Source organism: Danio aesculapii, chromosome 4 (genome assembly GCF_903798145.1).
Source record: "Danio aesculapii chromosome 4, fDanAes4.1, whole genome shotgun sequence".
In the NCBI taxonomy this organism is placed as follows: Eukaryota; Metazoa; Chordata; class Actinopteri; order Cypriniformes; family Danionidae; genus Danio; species Danio aesculapii.
Window position 1 is genome coordinate 20,729,658 of NC_079438.1, and position 17,145 is coordinate 20,746,802.

At 43.5% G+C, this 17,145-nt stretch overlaps 1 protein-coding gene and 1 pseudogene across 1 annotated transcript in view; one reads left to right on the forward strand and one right to left on the reverse strand.

The window, feature by feature from the left end:
* Positions 1-17,145, forward strand: part of LOC130222237 (oocyte zinc finger protein XlCOF6-like) — a 314,140-nt pseudogene that overhangs the window by 65,041 nt on the left and 231,954 nt on the right.
* The window catches only part of LOC130222049 (NLR family CARD domain-containing protein 3-like), a 29,881-nt gene continuing 12,857 nt past the window's right edge, over positions 122-17,145 (reverse strand). The window contains exons 6-11 of the mRNA XM_056454670.1: positions 15,477-15,672; positions 13,146-14,925; positions 4,484-4,657; positions 3,148-3,321; positions 2,279-2,325; positions 122-1,526 (exon numbers count right to left, since the gene is read on the reverse strand). Of these exons, the coding sequence (XP_056310645.1) occupies positions 1,003-1,526; positions 2,279-2,325; positions 3,148-3,321; positions 4,484-4,657; positions 13,146-14,925; positions 15,477-15,672 (2,895 nt within the window). The 3' untranslated portion in view covers positions 122-1,002. The remainder of the gene's footprint in view (positions 1,527-2,278; positions 2,326-3,147; positions 3,322-4,483; positions 4,658-13,145; positions 14,926-15,476; positions 15,673-17,145) is intronic.

Sequence of the window (17,145 nt, forward strand, 5' to 3'; positions counted from 1 at the left end):
GACTTCAATGTCTGAACCGCTTGGTTGGGGCGGGACCCCCAGGCCCCCAAGGCCAATGGCGCTGGCCGGGATCGGGACACTTTTGTGGGCAGCCAGCCTCGCTATTGACCCCCTGGTTCGTTCAAACGCAAAGCCGGCAAAACCTAAGTCCACATTTCTTCGCCTTTCCCGAATTCCTGATGGCAGGTCAGAGACAATCAGCGCCGGACAGGCACCACCAGGCGCGGGACATCCCGGAAAAGGGGTCTCCCGTCGGGCATGGCTTGGCGGGCTGGGGCCTGGGTCTCACCAAGTACCCCGTCGAGCGTCGACCACCAGCCACGCTAATTCTCACTCACCCAACTGTGCCACTGGATCCCCAAATGGACTTGATCGTCTTTTCAAAAGCTGGCTGGAAAGACCAACCATCATTCAAATGAGGCTTTGTTGTTCCAATTAATTATTTTACTTCCTTATAAAAAGACATCAAATATAGCACTTTTACTGTATTACAGTATATAGTAAAGGAAGTACAAAGTACAAGAAGTCAGAGAGTAATTTAAATGTAAATAATGAAACCCATACACCAACAGACTTTAAGAGTAATTTACTTGAATACATTAGTAACTTATTTGACTAACTACATTAAGTTATTGTATTAAACTGTACAAGCTGCTAAATATATTCAGCCAACTAAGATTTGTTTAATGTAGTTTTAGTACCCAAAATTTAGTCTGATTTACTTGACAACTCTATTTTATTCTTCGACTCATCAGATGTTCATATAACTCAGTCATATTAACACTTGCATCGGTAATTCCGGAAACTGCATAGGTAGATTACACATAAAGACAGACACACACACACACACACACACACACACACACACACACACACACACACACACACTCTCTCTCTCTCTCTCTCTCTCTCTCTCTCTCTCTCACACACACACACACACACACACACACACAGCTGCTGACTGCTCCTGCAGAGGATTGTGGGTAAATCTCTCGTCAGTCTTCAGTTCAGTTTCACTGATGATCCAGGACTGAGCCTAAACCCAGGCCAGAGCGGCTCAGTGAATGTGGTCTGGACTGAGTGGATGAGGCTCATTGTGTCTCTATAGATGTTGTAGAAGATCAGAGTTCCTGCACTGTGATCCACAAACACTCCTATTCTCCTGCTGAGTGGCTTCACTGGGAGAACAGTGTGTGTGTTATTGTGACTGAATGTGAAACTGGAGGAAGAGCAGAACAAACTCCAGGACTGAGCATTATATCCAAACACACACTCATCAACTCGTTCCTTCCTCCTGATGCTCTTATATGACACTGATATTTCCACATAATCTCCACTGCAGTCAGTCTCCCAGTAACAGCGTCCACACACACTCTCTCTGCACAACACCTGAGGATGATCATCAAATCTGTCTGGATGATCAGGATACGGCTGATCCTCTAACACACACTTCACCTCTCTGTTCTCCTCAGACAGAATGAGACGAGTGTGTGCTGTGTTTAGATCCAGTGTAAGGAAACAGACATCTGAACACAAGAACACACACAATTATAACCACAGCTGTGTGTGTGTGTGTGTGTATGTGTGTGTGTGTGTGTGTGCGTGCGTGCGTGTGAGTGAGAGTGAGTGTCTGTGTGTGTGCGTGAAAGAGAGAGGGAGTGTGTGCATAACCACAGCTGTGTGAGTATGTGTGTTAGTGAGAGACAGAGCGTTTGCGTGCATGCGCATCTGTGTACGTGTGTCTCTGTATGTGTGTGAGAGAGTTTGTGTGTGTGTGTGTGTGTGAGTCTTTGTGTGTGTGTGTGTGTGTGTGTGTGTGTGTGTGAGCATGCATGTGAGTGAGTGAGTGAGTGAGTGAGTGAGTGTGTGTGTGTGTGTGTGTGTGTGTGTAAATGCGTGTGTGTGCGTGTGTGTATGTGCATGTGTGCGTGCGTGCGAGTGAGTGAGTATGTGTGTGTGCGTGCACGTGTGTGAGAGAGAGTGAGTGTGTGTGTGTGTGTGTGTGTATGTGCATGCATGGGAGTGAGTGTGTGCGAGTGTGTGTGTGCGTGTGCATGTGTGCGCGCGTGTGTGAGTGTGTAGTCCTACATTTGCATGGTCCTGCTGTAATCCTTGTGTGTGTGTGTGTGTGTGTGTGTGTGTGTGTGTGTGTGTGCATGTATGCATGAGAGTCTGTGTGTGTGTGTGTGTGTGCGCGTGAAAGAGAGAGGGAGTGTGTGTATAACAACAGCTGTGTGTGTGTGTGTGTGTGTGTGTGTGTGTGTGTGTGTAGTCCTACATTTTTGTGGTCCTGCTGTAATCCTCGCGTCTCCTCCATGATCCAGACTGTAAACACACACAGATGGAGAGAATGAGCTGTTTAATTTCCCCCTCAGCTAATAAGCTAAAGCTAGCACTGAGCTGCTCAGCTACACGCTCCAAACTCTTCAGCTAAAACACACAACACTTGTTGGTTCCAGCCGGGATGCACAATGAATCTAACACAGTGCGTTCTTTTCCTCTGCTGTTGGTGAAGCGAGCGCAGATACTGCTCATGTTGATGGAGACACCCTGCTGCAACATTCATTTATTACAGTGATCACACTTAGCTTTGCCATCGTTCTTCAGCACATGCAGCCTTTGAGCACATGTTGCAGTCCATCTCTAAACTATGTTCAGATTATTAAAGCTGCTCGCCAGCGCCCAAGTTCCTGACAGATTAGCAAGTGAAAAATACACATGTGTGCACAGAGAAGAGGAATCCAGATGTTGATTTTAGAACAAGAGTCTGAACATTAATCCAAGTGTCTGATTCCAGAATCTGAATCCATCTTCAATCCCCAACCCTATTCCTGACCTGATATTGGAGGATTCTTCAGCACAAATGGAGGAAGAAGTTTCTCTGCTCAGCTCAAATGCTGAAACTGTACAGTGTGTCCCGCTTAATGTCACAACTGAGCCAACACACTCCAACATTTACAGAAGAGATTCATTTCACACTCAATGATTTGCTCTTCATAGACATGACTGGAATACTCTACAAGCTGTATCTTCTGTCTGTCCTCACCCCATAACCCTCACAGAAAACTGAAGATCAGAAAAGAGCTTTCTAGTGTCTTTTTAAAGCCATTCAGTGTAAAAGCACAAGGCCAGTGATGCTCCACATACTTGAGTTTGTCCAGTGTGTAGTTTGGATCCTCCAGTTGTTCAGAGAGCAGCTTGACTCCTGAATCTCCTGGATGATTGTAGCTCAGATCCAGCTCTCTCAGGTGTGAGGGGTTTGAAGTCAGAGCTGAAGACAGAAAACCACAGCCTTCCTCTGTCACCATACAGCCAGACAATCTACAAACACAGCAATAGTCCACATCACACAGTTGGACAATCACACATCTCTTTGTGTTGTGAAGATGCTGACTGCTGTTTCTGCTCATCAGTCGTCAACAGCAGTGATGAACACACACACACACACACACACACACACACACACACATCCTGATTAGCTCTCCTTATTGATCAAGCCCTGAGATCTCTAAATTATTAATTTATAGTGTGCTGTTGTTGCTAGAAAAATGATGCTATATTAATGCAAGTATCCTCAGCTGTATCCTTTCTAGACTTCATCCTCTCCTGCAGCACGGTGAAGGCTAGATCAGATATAGCTGAGGATACTTACATCAATATAGCATCATTTTTATTACACTGCACAACACATAATATTTGTACATTAGTGTGAGGGTTGGGTTTAGGGTTGCTGTAAGGTTAGTTGCTAATAAAATACAATTAATGAGTAATTTAATAAATAATATAAATACTTTTCGTTAACTTTCGATCACAGCTGTATCCCTCTATAGCAACAACCGCAGGAGAGATTAGAGCTGCTGGATTTACTACATTTTCTTCTGAAATACATGAAGGTAAACAACTGTTTATCTGAGTGAGGAATAGAGAAAATATTCTAGCAGCATAAACAGTGTGTATCTTATGTGAATAAAGCACATTGTCCAGTTATATTGACACATAAGTATTATTGCACGTGTATTTTACAAGCCTTAAATGGTATGTTTTGCTTGTAGTTGTGTGTATTTGAATGTCTGAAAGCTAATTTGTTTGAAAGCACAGATAAATTGTGAGCACAGCACACCTCTTTCTAATCACACCGGTGTGATCACATGCTTCAGGGACAAGCCAAGTCTAATCACACCGGTGTGATTGTACATGTGAAAGGGTTAAATATGTTTGTCTATACTATGTTTGTATGTATATATATATATATATATATACACATATATATATATATATATATATATATATATATATACATATATATACATGCATATATATATATATATATATATATATATATATATATATATATATATATATATATATATATATATATACACACATGCATATATATATATATACACACAAAGTCTATATTTGTTAACCCAATATGTAACTATATTTTTATACTATATTCATTGTTGAGTGGAGAAGCTTTTACCTCAGTGTCTCCAGTTTACAGTTTGGACTCTTCAGTCCATCAAAGAGAAGCTTCACTCCCGAATCCTGCAGGTCATTGTTACTCAGGTCCAGCTCTCTCAGGACACAATTTGAGGATTGTAGAGCTGAAGACAAACTCTCACAAGACTGAACAGTGAGATTACAGCTCTGTAGCCTGTGTAGAGGACAAACACAATATTTCAAGAGTTCACACTTAGATATTGTTTGACAACTGTTAGCAGGTTTGGCATGCTGTCCCGGGAGAGAACCCTGAGCTCGGAGATAGGTAAGCCCAGGGCTCCCGCCTGGTCCATAGAGCATATGAGGGGAGTACGAGATCAGGTGGTTCTCGAGAGCTCCCCGTGGTAAAAGAAGAAAGGAGGAGAAGGGGTGGATAGGGGGTTTCTTCGGAAAACGAAGATAAGAGAGTAGTTCTAGCTAGGCTACTTATAGTGAGTTGGGGTTAATCTGATTGGCTAACTAGTGAATGTAGATGAGTGGCCAGATGCAGTCAATCATATCACGTGCTCCTCTCGAAATTAGTTTGAAAATTTCACTTCAAGAGTTCACACTAAAGATATTGTTTGACAACTGTTAGCAGGTTTGGCATGCTGTCCCGGGAGAGAACCCTGAGCTCGGAGATAGGTGAGCCCAGGGCTCCCGCCTGGTCCATAGAGCATATGAGGGGAGTACGAGATCAGGTGGTTCTCGAGAGCTCCCCAAATGCAGGAGACTTGGGACAGCAGCCGTGTATTCGAAGAAACTCCCCAAAAGACTTGGAAGGCTATATCCGGCTGCTGGATATAATGGTTTTTCAGAAGGAAAGGTAAAGGGGGCTCCTGTGGGAGCAAAGGGTGATACAGACTCCTGCGGGAGCCCGAGCAGGGTTGGCGTGGGCTATGAATACTCCTGCGGGAGTAGAGACTCGGGGAGACCCCTGCGGGGGTTAGAGCCATGGGGTGGACAGGAATCCTGCTGGGGTAGTTAAAAATGGGGAAGGGGAAGTGAGGACTCCAGCTGGATAAGGGGGGGTGAAGGGGGCTGGGGTGGTGCATGGACTCCAAAGGAGTGGATTGCTCAAGGAACACTCCTTGCGGAGATAGAGCTGGGAGGTGGCAGTGCTATATATAAATTTATATGTATATATGAAAATATATAGATATATAAATATATAATGGGGTAATCTAGTGCCTTGGGGGGGGCGATTTTTTGGACTCCTGCGGGAGTCGAAGCTCCTGGGCACTCCTGCGGGAGATAGAGCTGTATGTGCCATCTCCAGCTGGAGTCGGGAAGAGGAAGGGCAGGTGAAGGCCCCAGCTGAAGGGTGAATGGCAGTTGGGCGATGACCCCTGCGGGGGTCGATGCTCGGGACCACTCCTGCGGAAGTTAGAGCTTGAGGGTGACGGCACTATATATAAATGTATATTTATATGCGTGGGTGCATATATATATATATATATATATATATATATATATATATATATATATATATATATATATATATATATATATACATATATATATAAATGAAATAAAATAAATGAAAGATAAATGTGTAAAAATAAATGTATAAGAAAATAAATTAAGCTAGGGCCGGGGAGGGTCGGTGACGTGACTCGTGCTCGTGTCACAGCTCGGGGTTGGTTGAGCTATTTTGGCCAGCTCCAGTAGGAGTCGGGAGAGATGAGGGGGAGGTGAAGACTCCTGCTGGAGGGTGATGGGCAGAATTGGTGCTCTGGGGGTGTTTCTGCGGGAACAGAGCGTGGTGGTGGCAGCGCTATATATAAATTAATATTTATATGTGTGGGTGTATATATATATGAATTTATATAAATAAAATCAAACAGAGAGCAAAAATAAGGCTATATTATATGTCATTGTTAAAATGACTTATATGTAAAAGCTAGGGTTGGGGGAGGGGCTGTGAGATGATACCTGCGGGAACCGAAGCTCGGGGTAACACTCCTGCAGGAGTCAGAGCCATGGTTGGGGGGCAGGGTCCTACAGAAGTCAGGGAAAGGTGGAGGGGTGGTGAAGACTTCTGTCGCAGCGGCCAGGGGGGGCAGGGGTGACAGGGGGGCCTGGGCGGGAAAAAACTCCTGCTGGAGTTAGGTGACTGAATAGGGAGAGAAAGCTGAGTGCGACTCAGAGCCAGAAGGAAGAAAGAAGGGTTAGGTGGCTGGGTCGTGCCCGCGCCCTTGGGTGGCTGAGTAGCTCCTCCGCCCTCTGGAAGCCGGATGGCTGTGTCTTGTCTTATCCCTGGATTGGGCTCGTGCCCTTGGCCACTGGGTTTAAGGTGTCTGCTGGTGAGGGTCCTCTGGGCTTCCTTTAGATGGCTGTGGCTGAGTCGAATGTAAGATTTGAAGGCGTCGGAAGACCACCTTCCTAGTGTTTGTATGTGTTGTTGAGATAGCCCTTTGTGTGCAGCTGTGGTGGCGGCTCCTATTCTGAATGAGTGACTAGAGTATGATCCTGGTGGGAAGCCTGAATGGTGGAGGACTGCTTTGAGGTGTTTTTGGAACCAAAAACGTGTCACTGGGTGGTGTGCGTCGTCTATGAAAAGGGGGGCTAGGGGACTTAAGCTTAGTGTTTTCCTATGTTGTATGTAAGCTAGGAGTGTTTGGAATGGGCTTGTGAGGGAGGGGATATTAAATATGTAGATGCAATGTCCCTTTCTGGATTGATCTGTTTTACTTTGCTTGATGAGGAAGGAAATTGTTTCCTCGTCAATCAATGTCAGATCTGCGATGGTGAGGTGAATAAAGGGATCGAAGTTGGAAGTTACTGTAAATTCGGAACATCTGAGAAATGCGAAAAAGGCTAGAATAAACATAGCGTCTAGAGTGTGGTCTGTATGAAAGGATAGGTAGCCTTTTCTGAGAGTGGAAATGCATTTGGAGAGTATATTGTGTGTGATGGGCAGTCTGGTGTCTGGGAGGGGGGATGGGTTTTCTGGATGCCCTTAATGAGAAGGCTGGTTTGTGAATAAGCAATTGAATCAGAAATGGAGCCGTACATGAGTTTGTGAAAAAATTAAATACCACTTAAATAACTTTTAATTGAGTTGGCTTGGATGTGTTTATGTGAATGTAGATATGTGATGAATGATGTGATTGTAAGTAGGGAGAAATTAGTTAATGTAGTGTTGTATAGGGAATGAAAGTGTTTGAATGTTTTCCATGCGGTGAGATATGATTGTAATGTTCTTGGAGCTCCGGCCTGCAGAATTAGAGATATAGATGTTTGGTGCAGATTGTGCATGGGATGATTTATTGGAATATCATCTCTGAATATGGAGGGATGGGAGTCGGGTGTTGCTCCGCCTCTGGCGCCAATTGTCTGAATCTCTGAAAATGGAAACGAGAGAGAGAGTCAGCAATTTGATTATGAAAACCAGGAACATGTACAGCAGTTATAATGAATTGTTTTTTGGCTGAAGTCCAAATGAGGCGACGGAGAAGCGGCATTAAGGCGGTAGAGTGAGAGCGTCCTCTGTTGATGCAGTGAACAACGGCTTCATTGTCACAGTGGATGAGAATGCTGGATGCAGACCATTCAGCTCCCCATAATAAAGTTGCGACTACTATAGGGTATAATTCAAATAATGCGGACGAATGTTGATGGGAAGGAATCTCCATCATTTGTGGAGGCCAATCGGAGGCGAACCATCAGCCTTGGTAATAGCCGCCGAATCCTACGGAGGCGGCGGCGTCAGTGTAAAGATGGATATCTACGGGTAGATGAAATTAAATCATTGTAAAAGAATGAGCAGCCATTCCAGCACTTAAGGAAGGAAATCCAAAGGCTGAGTTCGTTGCGGCAGGGATCAGATAAAGGTATGTTTTCATCTAAACTGTGAGCTGATGCTGCGAGTTGGAGGAGGTGAGTGACAAAGGGATCGTCCTTGTGGTATGATGCGCATGGCGAAATTTAGGTGTCCTAATATTGACAGCAGTTCGCGCTTAGAACATTCTTGTTTCTCCAAAAATAATGAAGAAAGAGAAATAATTCGATCTATTTTCTCTTTAGGCAAGGATGCTTGAAGTTTTTGAGAGTCCAAATTGATGCCTAGGAATTCTACGAAGGTACAGGGGCCGGCGGTTTTCTCCTCCACGAGGGAGATACCAAGTTTAGCAAAAACTGCTTTAGTGGTCACTAGGTGTTGAGCTGGTGGAGTATTTGAGGGAGAGATGATGAGGAAATCATCTAAGAGGTGGACTACGTGTGGGATTCCGTAGTTATTAGCGAGAATCCAGCATATGGCTTCTGAAAGCATGTCGAAAATTTTGGGGCTACTTCTGCAACCGAAAGTTAAACGGACTGCGAAGTAGAATTGAGATTTCCAATTGATGCCAAAAAGATGCCAGAACTTGGGGTGTAAAGGCATGATTTTAAATGCTGACGTGATATCGACTTTAGCGAGCCAAGTGTTGCGGCCGACGAGTTTAATTAAATGGATTGCTTGGTCTATGTCGTGGTAATTCAGAGAGAATTCATCTGGCGAAATGATGCTGTTAATGCTTGAAAATGCGGAATTATGTGGAGAAGACAGGTCAATTATTAATCGTTTTTTTCCAAAAAAATTTCTGGTTGCTACTCCGATTGGGCTGATCCGATATGTGCTGAACGGGGGGGGCAAGAAAGGGACCGATCATGAATTTATTATTGATCTCTTTCTTGATTAATTTCTCCACCACTTCTGGTTCAGCATTGGCGGATTGTAGATTAGGACATGCGAGGTTATAGGAAGGAAGAGTCGAAACACCTGGGTGGAATCCATTAGACAGACCTGAAATGAGAAATTCAGAAAAGTTAGGATCAGGGTGCAAGCGTAATTCAGAGTAAAGGTTAGAAATATTGACAGGAGTCGACAAGTAATTTCTTTGTTTTTTATTAGCTCTTAAAACTTGGCAAACGACACGTGCGTGTGCGCCGCCGCAGTAGTTGCAAATATGGATAAATTTGCAAGGATTGCGAAAGCATCTTGCTATGTTGAAATTATTGCAGGCTGCAGAAGAGCGAGGGTTTTGGGATGAGAGAGGAGGAAGTAGAGCGGGGATAGCAGAGGTAGAGGGGCGGGGTACATAGCTGGTGGATCTTGGGGTTTGTAGTTCTTTATCTGCGGAGGGGATTATGAAGGGACAAGAAGTGGTCGGGTTTATATTTGAACGGCAGACCGCGCAGGAAAGATTGCGGCATCCTAAGAAAACTCTGTTGTGGAGATCGATGTCCATAGCCCCCAATATGGACATTGATTCCACTGAGTAACGCGAATAGCGCATTTTGCAGAGAATAATTTATGGTATGTGTAAAAATGTGTTCCCCCATAGGAGAGCGCGAGCTCCGAAATGATGGCCATATAATCGTTCAGCTCGCGCCTCCTATGGGGAAAAACTGAGCAGATGGTTTCTGTGTAACGTGCGAAAGCTACATGGAATTCAGCTATTAAAAGTGTACGAGGTTGTGAGCTTAACTGGTGATTTGAGAGTAATGGTGAATTCGCCGCAATCCACCTGTCATTCTGCCGAGGGAGGTGCTATGGGTGAAAGGTGTGTAGAAAGGTCTATGTCGGCACCTGATAGGATGAGGTTCTTGATGGCGTTGGAGATCGGAGTTGGTTCCAGGACTGGAGCATTGAGCGGAATGGAAAGGGGCGTGGCTGTGGTTAGAGTGAAGGGGGGTCGTGCGGAAGATATGTTAGAAGGGATGGTAGACTGTTGGGGAGGATTAGTAAAGGATGTGGGTGCTTGGTGGAGGGATGTAGAGGAGAAAAAAGAGGGGATATTTGCAGAGGGAAATTGAGTAGGCAGAGGAAGAGTGTTAGGATTTGTAGGAAATGTCTGAGTAGAAATAGGCTGGGTTGAAGAATGAGGAAGATTAGAAGAGAGAGCGAAATGGGGAGGGTTGAGAGTGGGGGGGAGAGATGGAAGAATAGGACTGGAGTTTCCACTAGAATGTGGAGCTGGAGGCCAGGGGAGGGGGGTGGAAAGTCCTGGAGTGGAGTAATTGTCCGGTGGATTGTCGGTGTTTTGGAAGGTGGTGCTAGAGGGAGCAGTTTGTCCTGTAACTTGGGATAGTTTTTTTATTGCTTTTTCTAGTTGCTTTCTTTGGAGGTCCGGGGAGGTTTCTTGCTTGCTGTGCTGTGGTGGGTTGAGGATAGGGGGTGTGGCGGGAGCGTGGGCTCTATTGTCCTGAGGGGGTGGAGTTGGTGACGGGATGGCTTCGTAGAGTTTTAGTAGTTCGGTTTTATTACAGCGGCTGGGGATGGAAATTCCGGCGTTTATGAGGGTCTGGCGAAGTTCAGAAACGGTCATCTTGTTGGAGGTGAGGGATGAAGATCTGGCGGATGCGTAAGAGGAAGCTGGAGAAGGTAGGTTGCGATTTGGAGTGATAAGAGATGGAGATTGCGTGCGGCGTTGGGTCCTTGCAACTGTTAAACGGATAGGCCTTCGGCCTCTTATGGGAGCCTCGGAGTTTGGTTGGTTTCCGGTTGGAGCTTGTTGTTGTGCTTGTGCTGGTGTTTCTGGGAGAGCGGGTGTATCAGATCTTTCCATGGTGCTGTTGTTGGTGTGATGAAATCTTTATACTGCTTTGCTGTGTCCGTTGAAGTTGAATTTCTGCTGTTGCTGTTGTTGTTGTTGTTTGTAGTTGTTGTAGTCGGGGAAGGTAGGATAGTAGGTATGGTTGTAGATGTTTTGGAGTCGAAGATTGTAGAAGAGCTGGATCTGTCTTAGTGTGCTTTCTTCGGAAAACAAAGATAAGAGAGTAGTTCTAGCTAGGCTACTTATAGTGAGTTGGGGTTAATCTGATTGGCTAACTAGTGAATGTAGATGAGTGGCCAGCTGCAGTCAGATCATATCACGTGCTCCTCTCGAAATTAGTTTGAAAACTTCACTTAGGTGGTCATCTGGGACCTCATTGATCAACAATGCTTACTCACAAAAACTATGTGTACACCAGCTTTTACCCTTATGGTCATATGTACTAACACCAAACTGAACATGAGTATGTGTGTTCCTCCACACTAACCTCATGAGTGGTGAATGCAAATGTCTTGTGTTTTTTCTGTTGGCGACTCTTAGAGGCAATGAAGTGAAGCTGCAAACGTTAAACTATGAAGTCTAATGCACTACTGCATGTGAGAAACTTTGCAATTAATTAGCCGACAAAATATTAGATTATTGTTGTCATGTGTTTGATGGGAATTTTACATCAATTACGCAATTTAGATAAAAAGGGCTTGCAAATGCTTAGAACGAGGCTCCAAGCTGCAGAATGTGCAATTAATAGTCTAATTAATGTCTAATTAATTAAGAGTGTAAGCTCATCAACCCCTGTTCCACTTCCTGTTCTGCAGACTATCAGTGTGCAGCAGTTCAGCTTGACCTTTATATCAGACCATTAGGTTCATTTATAGTCGGATTGATCCTGGTTGTCTTGTCCTTGTACTGTTGTGTTCCCTGTGCTCTCTCTATGTTTCACCCCAGTTTATCCCCATGTTACTCTTGTTAGTTGGCCCAGTTACTCTTCACCCCCTTGTTTACTTACTAATCTCTGTGTATTTAAGCAGATCTTACTTGTTGATCATAGACGTGTATGTGTGTATCTTTCCCTTGCTTGTGTTTTCTGGTCTTCAGCCCTGCTCTTTTTTTGTATAAGGATTATATTAGACATTAAAACTGGTTTATTAAAAGGTCTCCAGAATGTATCTGTAAAGTTTCAGCTCATAATACCAATCAGATTATTTATTGTGCCTTTCAGAATATGGGTATTTTCAACTCTGAACACACTGTAGCTGTGTTGTTGCCTGTGCCTTTAATGCAAATGAGCTGGTTCTCCCCGCACACCATTCCCACATGTCAGAGCCACAGAGATCTCTCTATATTGCTCTGAGGCATGTCTATATCTCCTGCTGCGTCTCATGTCAGATAAGCAGCACAGTGACAGACAAGAATGAGAAATACTACAGTAAGAACTTCTGCTTATTTGATGTATTTGTTGTGGAGTTAATTAAAGCCTTTCTAGAGCGGTGAGTCAGTTTTGGTGGGTCTCAGAATTGCAGAGATTTGGATCCCATTTTAATGCCAGGAAATTAAAAATAAGAGACTGACTTGTGTTTCTATCACCCCAATATGACTGTACACACACTATACTACACACAGATCTGTTCAAACTGCTTACAACAGATGATTTTCATCATAGGTGCCCTTTAAAGGGAGAGTTCACCCAAACATTAGCCTCAAGGAGTTCCAAACCTTTACCAGCTTCTTTATTCTGTTGAAAACAAAATACTTTTACGATGAAAACCAAAGCCTTTGACCTTCATAAGTCAATGATTACAGGTTTTCATCTTTCATCAAAATATTTTATTTCACGTTTAACAGAAGAAAGAAACTTCCAGAAAGGTTTATAACCACTTGAGGGTGAGTAAATGAGTAAAATTATATTGTTGGGTAAACTATCCCTTGCACAACCACTGCCAATACATAAATCTGAGGGTTATTAAAAACAATCTGAAATATTAAATATTAAGCAATTATTCACAGTATTTTGAAGTGCCGACAATAACAATACTGTACACTTTCATTAACATGATCAATTGTATTATTTAATATCAGCAAATGTCTATTTTTTAAATGAAAACAAAACAGACTTTGACTTACAGAGCTCTTTTGGAGGATTTGATGACTGCTGATAGTCTGATGAGACACTCGTCTGATCTCTGGAATTTCTGAAGCTCAAACTCCTCCAGCTCCTTCTCTGAGGTCAACAACACAAAGACCAGAGCAGACCACTGGGCAGGTGAAAGGTCAGCAGATGACAGACTTCCTCTACTGAGGTGAGACTGAATCTCTTTCAGCAGAGTTTGATCATTCAGTTCATTCAGACAGTAGAACAGATTGATGGATCTCTCTGGAGACAGATGTCCTTCAAGTTTCTGCTTGATGTATGCAATTATTTCCTCATTGCTCTGGTCTCTGTCATCCTGCTGTGTCAACAGGCCTTGTAAGAGTTGTCGATTGGACTGGAGTGACAGACCGAGAAGGAAGCGAAGGTAAAGGTCCAGATGTCCATTCTTACTTTCCAGAGCCTTGTCCACTGCAGTCTTCAGCAAATCAATCATACATTTAGTTTTGCTTTTCTGTATAAAAAACCATCCATGCTTCTTGTTGATGTCTAGAAACAGATGTTGATAAAGGGCTGCAATGAACTCTTGAATGCTCAAGTGAAGAAAGCAGTACATGGTACCAAGAATGATTCCTGTCTCCTCCTTAAAGATCTGGGTACACATGCCTGAGTACACAGATGCCTTACAGACGTCAATGCCACAGTCTTTCAGATCGCTCTCATAGAAGATCACATTGTTTCTTTCCAGCTGCTGGAAGGCCAGTTTCCCCAGTGAAAGGATGAGGTTTTGATCCCAGGAGACATCTGGTGTGTTTTCTCCATCATACTTTCTTCTACTCTGCTGCATCTGAAAGCGGAGAAAGTGTGTGTACATCTGTGTCAGAGTCTTGGGAGATTCCTGCAGTGTTTCAGCATTAGCCCTGTGTTTCAGTTTTAATATATTCTGGAGAACAGTGGCTAATATCCAGCAGAAGACTGGGATGTGGCACATAATAAAGAGACTCTTTGACTGTTTAATGTGATCAATGATTTCTCTGGCCTGATTCTGATCTGTGAGTCTCTTTCTGAAGTACTCCTCCTTTTGGTCATCATTGAATCCTCGTATCTCTGTCAGCCGGTCGATACAGTCTGCAGGAATCTTACTGGCAGCTGCTGGTCTGCTGGTGATCCAGATGAGAGCAGAAGGAAGCAGATTTCCCTTGATGAGGTTCGTCAGGAGAACATCCAGAGAGACTGCTGAAGATACATCACGACACGTCTCATTACCAGCAAAGTTCAGAGGAAGACGACATTCATCCAATCCATCAAAGATGAACAGGACTTTGAATCGTGTCCTTCTTGTAAGGTTCAGTCCTTTAGTCTCTGGGAAAAACTGACTTATGAGGTCTTTTAAACTTTGTCTTTCTTTCTCCTTTAAGTTCATCTCTCTGAATGGAAGAGGAAATATGAAGCTGATGTCTTGATTTTCTCTTCCTTCAGCCCAATCCAGAACAAACTTTTGCACAGAGACTGATTTCCCGATGCCAGCAACGCCTCTTGTCAGGACAGTTCTGATCTGCTCGTCTTGTTCAGGTGCTTCAAACAAATGTTTGCATTCAACCTTTATCTCTAGTGACTGATGACGTCTGGAAGCAGCTTCAATCTGTCTGATCTCATGTTCAGTGTTGACCTGTTCACTCGCACCCTGAGTGATATAGAGATCTGTGTAGATGTTATTCAGAAGTATGGAGTCTCCTTGCTGAGCAACTCCTTCAAACACACTTTGATATTTCTTCTTCAGGCTACATTTAAGCTGATTGATGAAGAACAGCTCATCTAAACACAGGAGCAAAGAAACAGATAGATTTAGTCATGTCTTATTTGTAAGTGACAGTCTGACAGATGTCAATGAGTAGGGCCAGACAGAATTTCCTAGTGGTGTAACAGGTCACAAATCTCACATTTCGGATCACATAATGATTTTTTAGTCACGGATTGGGCCATTTTTTGGATCAGTCATAAAGGAGAGACACTACTGACTATTTTAGCTTACCCAATTCCCCTATAGGGCATGTCTTTGAATTGTGAGACGACAGCACTACCCACTGTGCCTCCGCGTTGCCAAAAACTTAACATACAAAATAAAAAAAGAATACCTTTTTAACTTATAAAATAATTATATTTAATAATATTTCATGTTTACAATACAAATCCAAATAGATCCACTTAATTGGTAAACAAAGCACAAGACTCTTGTATAACAGATCTACCAAAGGACAGAAAATATGACTTTACAAACTGTACTATAAATAAATCATGAACATTTTCATATTAGTCAACAATATTACTGAAATTAAATAATATTTAATTTCCCATGAGTCTCTTACCCACAAGAGTATCAGCAGCTTGATCTTGCTTCATCTCTCTCAGTAAGAAGAGTGTGAGATCAAGAGCTGCTTCTGTGATTCTGCTTCTGTTCTCATTATAGTCCTTTACAAACTCTTGACTGTTTTCTTCTTGTAAGATTTTCTTAAATTTCTCCAGTTCATTCTTCAGAAATCCGATCATTTTACTCTCAAGATTCTATGATTGACAAAACAAGAACAATATTTAACCAAAACATTCATTCACACACAGTTGTAGATCCACAAACTACTCAATAATACATTATAATGAATTCTATGAGTCTGTTAAATGCTTGATTCTGATTAGCTAATGAATATTCAAAGGTTATTTCAGATAAACACACAGTTAAAGTACATCCAAGCAGGTTGAGCACATTACACTTAAGAGGGTCGCACACCAGATGCACCACTCAGTGCCGCAACGCAGCACACACATGACAGCTGTAAATATCACACACCAGACGCACACATTCACATGTTATTAAAAATGAAATTTCACAGCTACAAAGGACAAAAATAACACTAAAATAAATTTAGTTCAGTTGAAAAACGGCCGCTATAGTTCTGAAGTGACGTGCGTCTGTTCAATACAGCACAAGCTGCTGTTGATGTTATGGTCTGTCACCTGCATGTTGTCGTCACGTTCATTTGTTTTGTTTTTCTCTGCGCACATGGCGTTAGTTTGACAGCTCGCCATGTGCTCCGCTGTCTCACCCCACCCACTTGTCATTTTACTCATTAGATCATTAGTTCATTCACACCTGCCTGTAGTTTACCTTCATTAGTCTTCCTATTTAGTCCTCTCGTTCTCACTGTCTTGTACCTTATCGTTCGCGTGTGTTACCTTACGATCCTGTTTTATAATATCTTGTCCAGTCCTGTTTCGTCCCGTTTCTGTTTAGGCTCCAGTGCCAGTCGTTAATGTTTGTCTTGGATTTCCGCCTTTTTTTCTCCTTAGTCAAACCATCCCTGCTGCTGATCAGCCGCGGCTTCCTCACCCCTCCGCACTTCCTGCTGTAGTTCCCCCTCTACCGCCCACCAGCGATCTTCCTCTTCGGCCGACATTCACTCCACCTGCTCTCTCTCGTCCTGGCTGCCAGCGCACCGGCATTAACCCCTTGCTGACTGACGGTTTTGGATAGCCGTGCACCTCCCTCTGGAACAGTTTTGCTTTCACTTTTGCATTGACTTTATTTATTGACGGCTTGGACTGCCGTGCGCCTCCTGTTGGGACAGTTGGTAGTGCATTAGTTTTCTTTTGTTTTTACACTGTTGATTGGCGTACTAGACTGCCGTCTGCCCTCTACAGGCCATCCTTGGTTTTTATATTCTTTTATTTTTGCCTGGAGATTTATCCCTCTGTGGGTTTTTCCAGCCCTTTTGGCTGGAGGTTTTTGTTATTGCCCAGCCAACTAGATAAATAAAAAACATATTTTGACCTGCACTTGAATCCTCTTGCCTTCTTCCCTGACAGAACGATAAGGTCATCATGGATTCAGCAGGTTCGGACCAGGTGCGAACTGCGCTCGCCCAGCAGGGTGCACTCTTGGGTCAACATGCCACCCAGCTCACCACCACCTCCAGAGAGGTGGAGATGCTCACTGCCCAGGTGGTTGAGCTCAATGCACGGATTGAGTCGCTCCAGCATGAG